Below are 14,930 nucleotides of genomic sequence, written 5' to 3'. Positions count from 1 at the left end.
GAACCTAGAGATACCAACTCAGCCTTTTCATCCAAGTAATCTTGCCCTCAGAACTAACTCAGCCAGCCTTGGTTACCAATACATCCATTCAGGTTTCAGTATAAACCAAGTTTTAAACGTATCAGTGTTTCATTTACTTTTATGATTGGGATGTAGTCTCCTAAATTGCTCTGATGCTTTTAAAACTTTAATCCAGATTCTTTAGCTGACTGTTGGCAGCTTGCAGCAGATGCTGCAAGCTCAGCACATCCACACTTTCTGAATTTTGGGGGAAAAGTCATTGAAGAAATGCAGTGAAGAGCAGTGTAATATTAGTAGATGGGACACTCATTGATGCAAAATCAGGGTGCCAGGGCACATGTACTACCACCAAATGTACCATCTTCTGGATTACGTGAAAAACAGAGTGACCAATTATTATTTCTAGTTGTTTAAAATTACATTTCATTTTGGGTACTAGCCTGGTCCAGCGCATTTTGGACTTCCCTTCATTAGCACTTCAGTTCATGATTAAGTGTGTGATTTCTTACTTTCTTTAGCCTTACACTATTTTTTAACGTCATTTGCCATATCAAGCCTTTGACACGTTTACCTCACCCATATCCACAGTGTGGAATCTTACAAGAAAAAACAACATTATTGATGTTATCAAGTCTGCTTTATCACAGATGGATGGTTGCTTTTCTTTAAGCTAGGAAAAGAGCATCAAAGGATGTGTCCATGTAACTCCTAGATTTAATGCTTCTAATGCAGGACAGATAGATTTGCCTAACATGAGATGTTTTCATGTCAGTTATTTAGCTTTTGTCATATACATACTGACTAGATACACATGTATATGGGTACATGCACTACCTACACCATACAACTAAACTTTCTCCTAGACTGCAAGGAACTGAAGATGATAGCATCATTAGAAAAATACTTTCCATAGATGAAGGTTTATGTTTTACAGCCATTCCATGTTTTTAATACATATGTTGCATCAATAACAAATAATAGAAAACTATGTATAAACGCTTTATAAACGCAATTGACTGTAAGGACACATTAAGTAAACTGAAGGTGCCTAAATCCAATATAAGCAACAAGATAAACAACTCAGAATGTATTTAATATCTCTTTAAGCCAGTGTGATATTACACACCTGTCACAACACCATCCTACTCACACCATCAGAAATCAGATAAATCATAGACTTTTAACTCCTAGATACAATTTACTTTTTGTCATCAAGTACCTAAAGTAAACAAACAAAAAACCCCATCATTCTGTATCATTTCCATTTGGGGACCTTTTTTTTTTTTTTTAAGTAAAGTTTTAGAAAAAATAAGGAAGGATTTTATGTTGTATAACCATAAAGGAACTCAAAGCTAACCAGAAGTGTAGGCACAAGAGAACAGATGTGCACAGCTCGTGCAATAACTACACATGCATGCCATGAAGAGGAAAGCAAGGATAGAGAGCTACACGGTACTGTGACCTACTCTGTGTTAGGCCACTAACAGCTTGCATTCCCTGTAAATAAGCAATTTTTAGACTCATTGGCGTAAGAAAAAACCACCACAGATGCCATAATGAGGCCAAAATTGCCAGATGCCCGATTGCAATACATGCAGATCAAACCAGACAAATTTTCCCCTTGTTAGCGTGGCTGATCACCGAAGCAAAGGTAGAGCAGCCCAGCCATCAGAGCCCACCAGCATCCCCAGTTTGCACCCAAGGCATCCCTCATGCCCGAGGCAGCTACCCTGAGGCTGGTGCATGAGCAGTCTTTGCCAGGACACCAGGACCTCAGGTACTGAGATTAACATGTACTCTCTGGTATGCCCACACATTTCTGTAAACAAAACCTCTCATGTTTGAACAGACACACCTGGAAGCGGTACATGTGATTTTTAAGACTTACATCAATGCTTTATCAGATGGTTAATCTTAACAACACTGACAAAGACACAAGGAAACAAATAGTATTTTTAGGCTTCTACTCCAACTACCAACCCAGCTCAACTCACACCATAAAGTCATCAGATCTCTTCAAACTATTAAAGAGTATGTTACATGTTTTACTCAAACAGTTGCAGTCCAAACCTGCAAGAATGGAAATGCATCATGACTTTAGTATTGATAAGTCTAGTACTTTATGACCTTGTGAGCTAGATAGGAATATTTGAAAGGGAAAATCCATCACTTGCCTGTGACAGCCTCAACTCTTAGATTCTTAAATAATGATGTGATTACATATGAGACTTTTATACATATTAATTGTTGCAGTTTTTATTCCCTTAGAGCTCCACAGAGTTCAGTGTATGGCAAAAAGGAAGTGGGGATTTATATGCAGTGAAGTATGAGAAATAGTGGTCAAAATAATCTCTTTTAATTCTCCAGAGCCCTATGACATAGGGCATGTAGCAACACAGGATACATTCTAGAGTGGTACAAAGGTTTTATTAGCCCACAGAGGAGATGACTTGCAATGCTTGCTGACAACTGTGCCTCCCAAATTCATGCTGAAACAGCTTTATAACGAACCATACTAATAGCTGATACAGATGCTCTATATAGCCATACTCAAATGCTCTTCTGCTTGGTTTAACGTCTGTATCTACGGTCCTGTTCTCATACACCCAACAGCTAAACAGGAGTTACCTGTGTGGAACATTTGTACCTATCGGCTTTTATTATTGAAGATGAACAAAATAAACAATGGCTAACAAGGCCCTCATCTTTGATCAGAAACTCCTGCAAATTCTCCCCCACTTTGCCGGTTGTTCATTTCCAGGCTAGAGTAACACAAGAAATCGGCACCAAGTTTTCTGAGCAATATACACCATCAGCTGCACAACATTTTGACCAGCTTCGTGATGTTTGGAGAAGCCCCCCAAAACTGATGCAGCTTTTAATGAAGGCCAGGCCTCCGCCAGCACTCCCCACTCTGGCCTCCGCAGGTGTCTGTCAGTCCCACCGGGGGGGGGGAGAATGTCTGTCAGTCCCACCGGGGGGGGCGGGGGGGGGGGAATGTCTGTCAGTCCCACCGAGGGGGGCGGGGGGGGGGGGGAATGTCTGTCAGTCCCACCGCTGCGGCCGCCTGCGCTCAGCTGCCAAGCGATCGCAGCAAGGAGGATCGCTTCAGCCGGGGATGAGCCGGCGCGGATATTAAAGGAAATGCAATCCTCTTAGGAGGGCTGGCGACGGGCGGTGAGGCGAGGCAAACCCTCGTTTCCCCGCGCGGACCGGGGCGGCAGCCCGGCCACCCCGCCGCGCTGGGGGTGAGCAGCCACTCGGCCTACCCCCGCCAGGAGCCCCGCTCCGCCTGAAGGGCGAGGAAGAGCCGGATCGCTCGGGCCTGCGGCAGGTGGACACCGGCACCGCCGCTTCCCGCCGGCGGGGGGGGAGCGACCCGCCGCCGGGACGCGGGGGACAGCGGCACGGCCGGGCGGGGGGCGGCTGCCGCGGTTAAATGTGCCAGTTACATAATAACGCACCCCCCAAACTGCCCCCCCCGCAGCGGCGGCTCCGCACCCCCGCGGGCAGGGAGATGAGAAGCCGCAGCGGCGGGCGCGGGGGGCGAGCGGGGCCGTCTCCCCTCAGGGACCCCGGGCACCGCCATCGCCGCCCCCTTCCTTCTCCTGCCCGCCGGGTCGAGGCCGCCCCTCCCTAGCCGTCCCCGTCCCGTCCCGTCCCGTCCCCCCCCGCCCACCGCAGCGCACCTTCTCCTGGGCGCGATTGAGGCGTTTCTGGACGTTTTTGGCGAAGATGCCGGTCTTCATGTCGGCCATGGCTGGCGGCGGGGATGGGGAGGGCGGGGGGGAGGTTGGGGCGGGGGGGGAGGGTGGGGGGGGAGGCGGGCGAGGCAGAGCCCGGCGGCGGCGAGCGGCAAGGCAGGGATGGATGGAGGGAGGGATGGAGGGAGGGCGGGCGAGAAGGAGGAGGAGGGTGAGGAGGAGGAGGAGGGCCTTAAAGACACAGCGGAGAGAGGCGGGGTCGCCGCGGCACAGTGGCTGGGTGCTGCGGTTGGGGGACCCGCACCCCTAGCTGGGCCCGAGCTGGGCTGGCTGGCGCGGCCAGCAGCTGTCTTGGGCTCACAGTGCCTGCGCTGCTGAACGCAAGTTGACTTGCCATTGCGCTGCGCTCAGCATCCTCCTCCTATCCATCGCTCACTCCTCTCTCGGTGTAGCAGCCAACAGCAATAAACTGGCTCCAGACTGGCTTCAGGTTTTTCGTCTGATTCCTGAAATTACAACTTGCGATCAAAACTAGAGGGCAGTTGCAACAGACCTCTCTGTCCTCCCTTGACACTCAAGCACCCCAAAACCTTTCAAACACAGAATCGCTTGCTCAGCACCAGTCACTCAAGGTTAGCAAAGTCAGCCTTCCCAGGTACCATGGCCCCAAATTCACTTCTGGCATTTATTTCTGTTGTTTGGCCAAGCACGGAGTTCCCTGATCCGGAGAGTAGAAACCCAGTGGCAAACATAGCAAAGCAATACAAAGGAAAGCACTGCAACTCCGGGCTCTGAACCTGTGCCTGTATTATTCTATAGGGAGCTGTTCTATGTTTGTGATACTTCTAACTGATTTTTTGGTTTGGTACAAAGCACCAGCCAGAACGTCTTGTACCTGCCAGAAGAAAATGTCTCATACACCTAGTAAGTCCAGCTACGTTTCCTGAGACCTTGTGTTTCTGACATATGCCCAGTCCCAGACCTGCATTTTTCTGTAGTATTAGGAAGCATATTTAACATATCAACTGCAGCAGTAACAATGTTTATTAAGAAATTGTGACCTATATAAATGTAGGTGCTTACTTAATTCTCACATAAACATCTTTTAAAAACAAAACAAAAAAAACAAAAGCAGAAAACCAAAGAAAACACATCACAACAACCAAGGAAACTATTTTATCCAAAAGATCGCAGGCAGTCTCTTATAATGCTGTTAGGCTGGTGAAAGATCAAAACAAAATCCCAGTGTGCACAGAGCTCCCAAATTCTTTGAAGTAATTTTTCACATCTTCTTCAGAGTTTCTGGCCAGTTTGGCATCTGATTCCAAAAGGATCACACCACTTTAATAATAAAAAAAATAATGAAAAGAGGTGGTCTTAACTGATTACTCACGCATTTTCTTCACCAAAAGATAACCAAGGTAGCGCGTATCACCAGCAGAGTATGTTATTGCATTTGGGCTATTAGGGAGAGGGAGGGGACAGTTCCACGCCTTCTCATCCCCTGTTGTCTGATGTAACGATAGTAGATCCCCCACCGCAAAGCCCGAAAATGCTTTTTCATGCTGGTAGATGAGGAGCATGGAGATGTGTGGGCTATACTCAGTCACACAGCCGGTCTCTTCCTCCTCAGTCAGTCGACCTGCGCTGGCTTTGCCCCATTTAATGGCCTTGGACAACAGCCAGAAATGGCTTTTTCACTGGCCGGTTTAACAATGCGCATGTTGCTCTCCATCAGCTAGATTTTGGAAAGTAATTACCAGCAAACAATCAGGCTGATCTCCCTGTATTCCCTGTTTGTCACATGTAACATTTATTGTTAATCATCTCCCTTGAGAGAAAACTTCCCCATTAAGAGGTGTTTTAAAGCAAATTTCTTTCCCTGTGTTGCTGATATCTTAGTCTGAAATAGATGATGTTTAAAAATGAAGAATCATTTACTACAATTTACCCTGCTTGTTTTCTCCTTATACTTGTGTTATTGTTTATTTTTTGATATTTTAAAATAAGATTTCAGTTTGGTTTCACTCTTGAATAGCAGGGATGATCAGTCATTTGTAGAAAAATGCTCCTAATGGAGTGGTGATTTTTGAACGTAAAATCTCTAAGGGGAAGGGAGAAGGTAAGTATTACCACTACTGCTACGGCACCACTTTTGCCAGGTGACGATCCCTGTTCACTCAAAATGTTAGTCAGAAAAAGAAGAAATCTGCATCTCTTCTGACTCGTCAACAGCATGGTTTCTCATCACACATTTCTGCTTTTCTGAGCACTCTTCATTTCTGTAAAGCAATAAAACTAGAAGGCAGTGGTCCATGGGACTCAATTTTACAATAAGAGAAAAAAAATTGGCAGGTGTCTTGCAGCCCTCTCCACTGCAATGATAATGACAATATAGGTATCAACTGCTTCAGAGTAACACAGCAACTTTCACCTCACGGAGCTCTACAAACAGCAATGTACAAGGACTTAAAACTCACACCCCAGACATGGCAGATAAAAGGCATCCCCATCATAGCACACCACTTTAATAGTCACTGCAGTGGCAAATTGGAGTGGGAAATGAAGATTATCCAAATGAAGCTGCAGGACAGCCCGGCAGTTGAAATCGCGGTGTAATTGGGGACTTTGGGAAGTAGAATATACAGACCTAAGTTCGATGCCAGTCAAGACAAACAGATTAGTAATCATGGGAAAGCAAAATGAGAAGCTAAATGATTTCAAGTGTAGAAGACCTGAATTTTAAATCTCCTTTTACAAACAACAGCTTGGTACTATGCTTGCGGTTTAGGTCTGCATATAATGGGCAGAAAAAGACTAGTTAAATTATCAGGGCAGTTTCTGTAGGTCTCACTGCTCTTTGGATGTGGGTCGCAGAGAGGAAACCTGCCGGCCAGAATCACAAGACAAGGAAAGTGAGGAATACAGTGGAAAATACCCGTCAAAAGAAAAAATGTTTTCATAATATAAATGTGGTGCCAAACCCTGTAAAAATCTAGTTCAGAGGAAATTTTTAATAAATATCTGAAATTAAAAAACACACATCTTCTATATTTGAAGACTCAGGCATTTGTTTTTACTTAAAATTCTTATTATTAAAGTCAAATATAGATTTTTTTTTTTTTTTTTTTTTTTTTACATTTTCGTTCCCTGCCAGAATTTCACATTAACACCTCTCTCTCAGCCATTAACATGCTAACATATGTTGAACCCGTACTTACATTCTGGCACAGAATACCAGTTCCATTCATCCGAAAGGTGCCCTTTGATTTCAGCTTCGTTATTTGAACCTGTCTGGCTTCACAGAGCTACATACATGTAGGCAGTGCTCAGCACTGGCCTTGCTTTTTTCCCCTGGAGGTCTGTCCTGCCACTGACTTCAATCAACGAACACCTGGATGCTGCGCTCAGCATCCTCCTCCTATCCATCGCCACCCCCCCCCCCAAAACGAGCCTTACGTGGCAAAGTGGCACTAACAAGGAGCCTGAAGAGCTCACTCACAGAAAGAGCACCAGTGATGCTTCTGTATGAAATTCACTCCTGGGTAGCACCCGTGGGACATGGATGTCTGCGCTGGACTTCTGCAGGGGGAGAGGTGTGTTCCTTCCCCCCTCCAAGTCCTCTTCCCTGAAAAAGAAGGAATAAGAGAAATGAGCTTCAAAAAGAACAAAAAAAACATGCTAGAGAGAGAATACCTGGAATTCCTGGTGCCTTTGGATTAATCTTTCCAGGTTTGAGGCTGCACAAATAAATAAGAAGACATGACAAGAGATCCAAAACCCTTTAGGTTTAGCAGGTGGGGGTAGGAGTGAGTTATTAAGTACCAGTTAATACCAGGCATTTTTACTTTTTATACAGTTGGAGTGTCAATAAAATATAAACTTGAAGAAAAGACTAGGGTGATGAGAAGGACAAGCTTTCTTGAGATCCAGGAATGAGTTTCTGCAGGGCCAAAGCTGCAGGGATCCACAGCTCCCTCCCCCAGTAAGGATAACTGCCAACCTGGATCCCTTGCAAAAGGGCCTGGGTGCACAAAGAAGTTGGCTTTAAGTTGTATCATTTAGATGGCAACAGTTATCTTGATAGGCTGTGTATACAGTACCGATTCCAGCATTAGGAATGAAGGCTGGATAGGATACTCATGCTCTGGTTGGCCTCGTCCTGATGTGTCAGGTTTTAAATTAAAAACACAGGGAGTGGTACAGAAGATGAATTTTGGAGAATCATGCTGACAACATATGAGCTTTCCCACCATATGAGCTTTCCAACTTAAGTAGGAAAAACTCCCATAACACAATAAAAAACCAAACCAAAGCAAACCAACAAACCCACCCCCACCCCTCTCCAGGCTCCCAAACTAAGACTCTTTAGAAGTATGTACTTTTTCTGAAAAGTACCAATCACTCCTAGCAGAAATTCAGGCTCCCGTAGCTTATCTGAGATCAACTTTCAGAGGTCATTGAAAATCGCTTTTGAAAAATCTGGGCATAAATGTTTTTGACACATTTCATCTTCTCAGTCAGAAGGTCACAGGCCGGGAGCAGAAACATCTGCCCTTTTAACTGGCAGGTAAAAAGGACAGAAAGGCTTTCTGTAGGATATCCTTTGGATCTCTCCTGAAAGAAAAGACAACCTCTTTGCTTAAAAAGTGTATTCCTCCACACACAATTTTCCATACCCCTCCTCTTCTCTTTCCCATCAAATTTTTTTTGGTATTTACGTATGTATTTACGATATTCCTAGTATTTACAGTGAGAATCTAGAAAACCATACCCTTCATTTGCATAACAATAAAAATTAATATTTTGACACTTAATCTCTCTCTTTTTTCTTTTTCTTTTTAAAGCCAATCCACCACAACCTTGCCTTCTTTGGGGAGTGCCTCACTAGTGGTGAGTTCCTCTTGCAGGTTAGGCACTTATAAAGGAAACAGCTGCATGGCATCAATTTGATTCTGTAAATGTCTCTTTGCTCATGAATTGGCTGATAATGGCATTATGAGAACATTATAGCATCATCTAGCCTCTCCATTTTTATTCCTAGTGCTAATGCACGTTTACACAGTGCCATCGCTTCCTCCATCCATGTGGGCTAGGAGGAGGGATGTAGTGAAAGATGTGTAATCTTGATCCTGAAATGTTTAAAATTTGGACAAAGATGACTAGCCATTACTATTCTGATTGTGTGTGCCCCTAATTTAGAAAGGCCATGAAATGCAAGATAATATATACATGCAAAATAATAAATACATTTATTTTATTACAAAGGTCATAGGATTTGTTTTTCTTCAAGAAGACAGATGTATGTAAACCATTGTGGACTAATTGTGCTGGTTTAATATCTGACACAGCATTTTCTAAATATCAGTAGATTTTTCCTCCTAGTCACCTGGAGCTCGGCTATGGAGATTGGAAGCCTCCTCTCCTGCAGCAGATCTTCTTGTCTTGACACTCACTGCTTTCAAGGAAGTGATAACAATTTTGAGCAACCAGGGATCTGCTTGCAAGGATACAGAAGGTGACCTGTGAGAACAGCACTGCCCAGCTGTTGCTACTAACCCTATACCCACCAGGCATGTCCTAAAAAGCCAGGGTCTGCAGGCAATGATGTGACCTCTGGCCACAGAAGAGGCACTTTAATAATGAAAACCATACACCATAGCAAAGGATTAATCCCAACTTCAGAAAGGCACCCCCTCTCGAGACTGTCAAATTGTAGCATCTGCTGCTTTAAATCGTTGAGTCAAAAGTCAGGTTTTAAACCTATGGACTCTCTGAAGATACCCCTAGTTTTTGATTATTGGGGATCCTTATTCAAATATCTCCAATCTTCTTTCTTACATGGTTTGTTCTTAATTGAGCTAGATTGGTCCTGACTTCTCTTACCATAATCCATAAATTGTTTCAAGGAATCCCAAACTGAATTTCATGCCTGTGCTCTGCATCAGAGCTTTGGGAATGCCAGCACTTCTCTCATCAAAATTAGTAAGAGCAGCACACTGAAAAGTTGCAGCATACATTTCAATTTGCAGGAAGAAAATCTTTCATTTACAACAGCTCCAGTTATATTACTATTCATCCCAAAGGTGTCCCGGATGGATGCAGGGGGAAGCAGTCCCTGGAGTCAATAAAAACAGTCCTACCTGTAAATGGTCTGAATGGCTGAAGAGATTGTTATTTAGCTGTGGCTAGTGTATTCTTCAGCATAGTTGAAAAGTTGTGTTCCAGGTTTGCTTCTTTATTTATTTTCCAGAAACGTATGACTGCAGCATTTAAAAGAGCTATAAGCAAATAGCAGGGATTGGAGACAAGATAGCCTTCACATCCAGATTCCAGCAAAACTTTCTTTGGCCCTTCCCCAGACTCCATTTCTGATCTGTATCACCTTATTATAGATTTATGCATGATAATAAATACTCCACTCATCCAGCAACTGTCTCTGGAAGGAGATTTTTCTGAACTATTTCAACCATTAGATGAAAAGACACTTTGGATGCTAACAGTTGCTGTAACAGTCACTATAGGAACCAAACTCTGTAACTGTTGCAGGCTTCCTAGTCCTTGGCATCTGAGACAGTGATTTTTTTCACACTGTGGGGAAAAAAAAGTCTTTAGCTAATAATGTTATACTGTCTTATTTTAGAAGCATCTTTTTGCAGCTTTTTGCATCTTTTATCAGAGGTAGCCCTGGTAAAAGTTAAAGTTATACATCATCCAAATTAAATTTTAACACCTTCTCCCTTTCTTTTCCCCTCTTCAAAACAGTAATGAGAAATGTTCACACATTGCTACTCTTCTCCCTGTTGTATCTCAGAAACAGCATGCAGCAAGGTGAGAGAGCTAACTACACAGTAATTGTATCTTCTAACTGTATGTCTCTTAAAAACAAGGCTTTTAGAAGGAAAACCTTTAGTAAATCTTGGATCACCAGTGAATTCAGGACTATTACATATCAATTAAATTTAAAAAACCTGCAAATGCCTTTAGACAAATACGTCTTGTATAATCAATGATGAATGCATTGCTCTGTAGAGAGAGGTCATGGACTTCATATACTTTTCTGTATTCCCTGAACACCTGTAAAACAGGGAGATAAAATAAAATCTGTCATACTAAGGAAAATGAGGAACAAGGTCAGAGAGCAGATGACTCAGGCCCCTTGGTGGTATACTAGAATGAAAATTTTCAGTGGATGGGGCAAGGATTTGCAGAAAAGGCATGAGTAGAATCTGGTGGTGAATATTTTCACTGTGCACTGATTTCTCTTCACCTCAGCATAGCATTGTTCAAAACCAGTATTTTCAGGTACCCTCCTACTTTTCTTTTGAAGCAAAAAATCTAGTCATGTCCCCTTCAATGTCAAGGGAAGAATCTCTGATCAAGGTTAATGGAATAGTAGATGAGCATTAAAGAAATTTAAGAGTGTTAGTAGTGTAAGTGCAGGTGTCAATAGTTCCACTACGCCAGAGCTGATGTGCACCTGTTGACATGCACCTCAACAAGGAGCTCTAAGAGGCTGCTGAGAAATGGTGCGGAGGCATGGGTCAGAGCAGTGATACACACAGAGCTAATTATTTCAGTATAGCTGATATCTACCCGTGAACAAATCTTTGAAGCCTCCACTGCTTCTGTACGTCAAGCGTGAAACAAGTTTCTTCTGATCATTCTCTTCGCATCTGCCAAAAAAGCCTTTTTCCTGTTAGCCAGTATCTGCTAAAATGCTTCTAAAATCCAAAACCAAGATGAAAAGATATGGGCATTTTGGGGAAGGAAGAGGAGGAGTCTTCTTAGAAAGTCTTTTTTTCTCATTACAACACCTCATACTTGGAGCGAGGTTGACTTCATCTCACTCCACCTTGGTGGGAGCAGGGAGAGCTCAGGTGAGATGTCTGGGGCTCCACTTCACAGGTAGAAGTCCAGCTCTGCACCTGAACCTGCTGTGACACCCTTGTTGGAGGTGCTCGTGGGAGCAGACCCACAGCACAGGCAGGCACGTGGCTTCTGCCCCTTCAGTTTAATTCCTGGAGCAGGAATTGGGTGAAAAATCTGGAGGAAATGTTATGATGTCTCAAGAGTTCATGGGGAGGTTAGGGATACTAGTTTGCTCCATGAGAACCAGGCCTATTAACCATTCATATCGAGTTTCCCCCAAATGATCCTTCCATCCCTTGTCAAAAAGACTCGGGGTGCCAACAGACTCGGATTTCTGAGGCAAACCATAAAACTCAAGAAATTCCAGCCTGGCTGCACATTTTTTGGTCTATTTGCAGGATTTCACTGGGACTGCGGGGAAGTAAGGTCCACCTAATGCCAGGAGACTCCCTCGTAGCCTCCACGTTAGCCCCGTAGAGAGCCGTGCTGGGCTGTGGGCTGCTGCAAAGCCATTCCCGAGCTCTGCCGGGGCAGCCCCACGTGGGCAGGCACCCGCTGCAAAGCCAGGAATGGCTGCTGCTGCTGACGGTGAACTAACTGCCCGCCAGCCCCGCGCTCGCTGTGCTGTCATGGGATTTGAGAGACAAGGCTTTAAGTGGGGCCCAAAACCTATGTCTCCCTTTGCAGAGTAGATGCTTCAAATGCTAGACTATTACTAGACAAGTGGGTGGTAACAATCTCACCTCCCACCCTTCCCACCTGGAGAAGAAAAATCATGATTTAAGGCATCAGGCGCTGAGTCTCGGTTTCACAAAGACGCCTAGCTACGCCTACGTTCACGTGAGAAAAACATCCCTGTCTTCAGCACTTCATAGCAACTGGCTGAGGTGTGCCCGCAGTCAGAGTCACTCCGGGGAGCCTGTTTGCGATCTTCCTCCCCAGGATGCGTCCGCGCGTGAGCCGAGGGCTGGTTTTGATATGGCCCAGCTGCACAACCCAGGCTTAGGCTCCTGAGATAACGGCTGAGATGTGAGGAGACGCTGTGAGAAAGCACGTTGGCTAGAGATGTGCAAAGTGTGGAAAATAAAACAGCAGGCAGAGACAAGTTTGTTGAGACTGGGATACACAGCGAATTGAGGAAATTTCACAGGAAAAACTGTGACCTGAAAAGGTATTAAAATATAAGGGAAAAACAAGGACTCAGAAGAGCAACATAAAGGTTCAGCCCCAGTGCATGGAAGGACGGAGACCGGCCCGTGGCCTGCCAAGTTGCACCCAGTGCCTTGCTGGGGTGGTAGCATATTAGCTCAGCAACTCACCAGACTTAGCTAGTAGACAATAGTGAACTGCTTTGCAATTGTAAGTCCTGTGTATGTGGGATATGCTGTGTAAACCCCGCTATTAGTTTCCATCTGCTCATGGTAAAAGTTGCCTGAACAAAGTGACTAAGGGAGCCTGGGTTGCACAGTTAACAAGTCTTTTCTCCCTCTCCCACTCCTCAGAGCTCAGGAAACTTCGGAAACTATCTCATCCCCTCTAGACCCAACTTTACAATGCAGTGTAGGCTTTGCAGAACTGAGCTGCTGAACTTTTTATTTGCATCTGGGCCTAACGACCTAGGTAGGAGATGAAAGGTGATGACAACATATGGAGATGCAGGGGTGAGCAGGGAGCAATGGGATGTGAGAAAGACGAGCAGAAGCAGACTGAACCAGATTGGTATAGTGTAGATGTGAAAAGATATTTTAAGTAATGCTTTATATTACATGAGTCATCAAAATATTGCTTAACATGTAGCATTTATGTGACACATTTCCACATGCTTTGAGACATAACTCAAAACCTTGATCCAAAAGAGCAGTGCTGCCAATTCCTGGGCTCCAAAATTAGCCTGCAGATGTCAGAAGGGCAGTGAGGTGGGATCATTTGACAGCAGGAACCAACAAGACCCCTCTGCTGACATCATCTTTTGCAACATCCATTACTTTGAAAAAGTCCCCTATATAAAGAATTCGGAAAAGGTAAACAGCACTCGGCAAGAGAGAGGGAGAAGTTGTCTATGCTCATATTGAAGCATACCACGATGCAGATGAGCAGAATCTGCCTTCCATATTGATTATCATCTTTATAACTAAGATAACTAAGAACACATTTAATTTAGGTACATTATGAAAATGGTTTTAGAAGAAAGCAAAAAGAGAGGAAAATAATTTGCACAAAAGCTTTCAGTCCTTTGTGGGGAATGAGAATTAAAGGACCACACGAATGAGTATAACTGTCAAACCTATTGCCTGGTTCCCACAAATAGATCAATGCCCAGTTAATGTTGGTCTCCCTTGTAACCTGATGCGATCAAGAAACAGCCCTTGGTAGAGGACCAGGTGGAAATGCTTACATTTTTCATGGCTTTTTAATTACAGTCATAGAGAACTACAAAGCTCCTTTGAAGTTCTGGGGCTTCGAGGCCTGTCCCAGCTACTATCAAAGTCAATAAAAACTTCTGTTTGACTTGAATAAGCTTGGGCTTAGGATTTCATACTCTGAGGCAGCAGATGCATCTATCCACGTGTTTTGGCTCTGTGCAACACAAACCAACTTTAATTGTAACATAGGCTTTGGTACTACCCAACCTTAGTGTGCAGTTGCCTATGCAAAGACAATGAACAGTTTTGCTCTGAATTTTCAGTGCAGCTGTTACTTTTAACTTGTTTTTAATGTGAGTTTCAAGGCACACATTTTTCTTAGTGAGCTTGTGTCATAAGGTGAAAGTGAAAGCACGCTCCTTTTGAAATGGAAAAACTCCAAGCCTAATCTCTCTAATTGTATCGCATCCTAGAGGGAACAAAATTGAAGCACAAGGCCAGCTTTTAACATTGTTGAGGAAATCAAATTCCTTTGTAAGCTTTTACAGTAATTGTTAAGGGTGGGTTTCATCTCCTCTCCCTGCAGCCCTCTACAACTTAGACCTCTGAATAGAAATTAGGCTCTATTTAGACAAATGGATGGAAGCACTCTCCTCCTAAGGCAAATGTCAGCAACTGCCTATAGCCCACCTGCTATGGACTTTAAAGCTAACATTTTTCAATGGATAAAATTTGGACTGATGAATCAAAGTCATCACCAAGAAAAGCCACCAAGAAGATTAAAGTAAACTTCTAGCCAGGTAGATGCTGCTTAGTGCCTGAAAGGCCAGAGGCTGGAAAGGGGAGAAGGAGAAGAGGTTGGGATGCATATCAGATGATGCTGTGGTATCTAGTTCAGCCAGCGTGTTTCAGGCAGATGGCCACGATGAATATTTAAAGAGATGCGGCAGGTGAATTGTAATGGAAGCAG

At 44.1% G+C, this 14,930-nt stretch overlaps 1 protein-coding gene across 3 annotated transcripts in view; it reads right to left on the bottom strand.

Annotated features, from left to right (window-relative positions):
- Positions 1 to 3,844, bottom strand: part of AMPH (amphiphysin) — a 122,764-nt gene extending 118,920 nt beyond the window's left edge. For all 3 annotated transcript variants that reach the window (XM_052796227.1, XM_052796295.1, XM_052796280.1), the window contains exon 1: positions 3,711 to 3,844. In XM_052796227.1, the coding sequence (XP_052652187.1) occupies positions 3,711 to 3,779 (69 nt within the window). In that variant the 5' untranslated portion in view covers positions 3,780 to 3,844. The remainder of the gene's footprint in view (positions 1 to 3,710) is intronic.
- Positions 3,845 to 14,930: the final 11,086 nt, after the last annotated feature.

The sequence above is a fragment of the Harpia harpyja genome, chromosome 1 (assembly GCF_026419915.1).
Source record: "Harpia harpyja isolate bHarHar1 chromosome 1, bHarHar1 primary haplotype, whole genome shotgun sequence".
NCBI classification, from domain to species: domain Eukaryota; kingdom Metazoa; phylum Chordata; class Aves; order Accipitriformes; family Accipitridae; genus Harpia; species Harpia harpyja.
The sequence above is the reverse complement of the archived record's forward strand: the minus strand, read 5'-3'. Positions and strand labels throughout refer to the sequence as shown.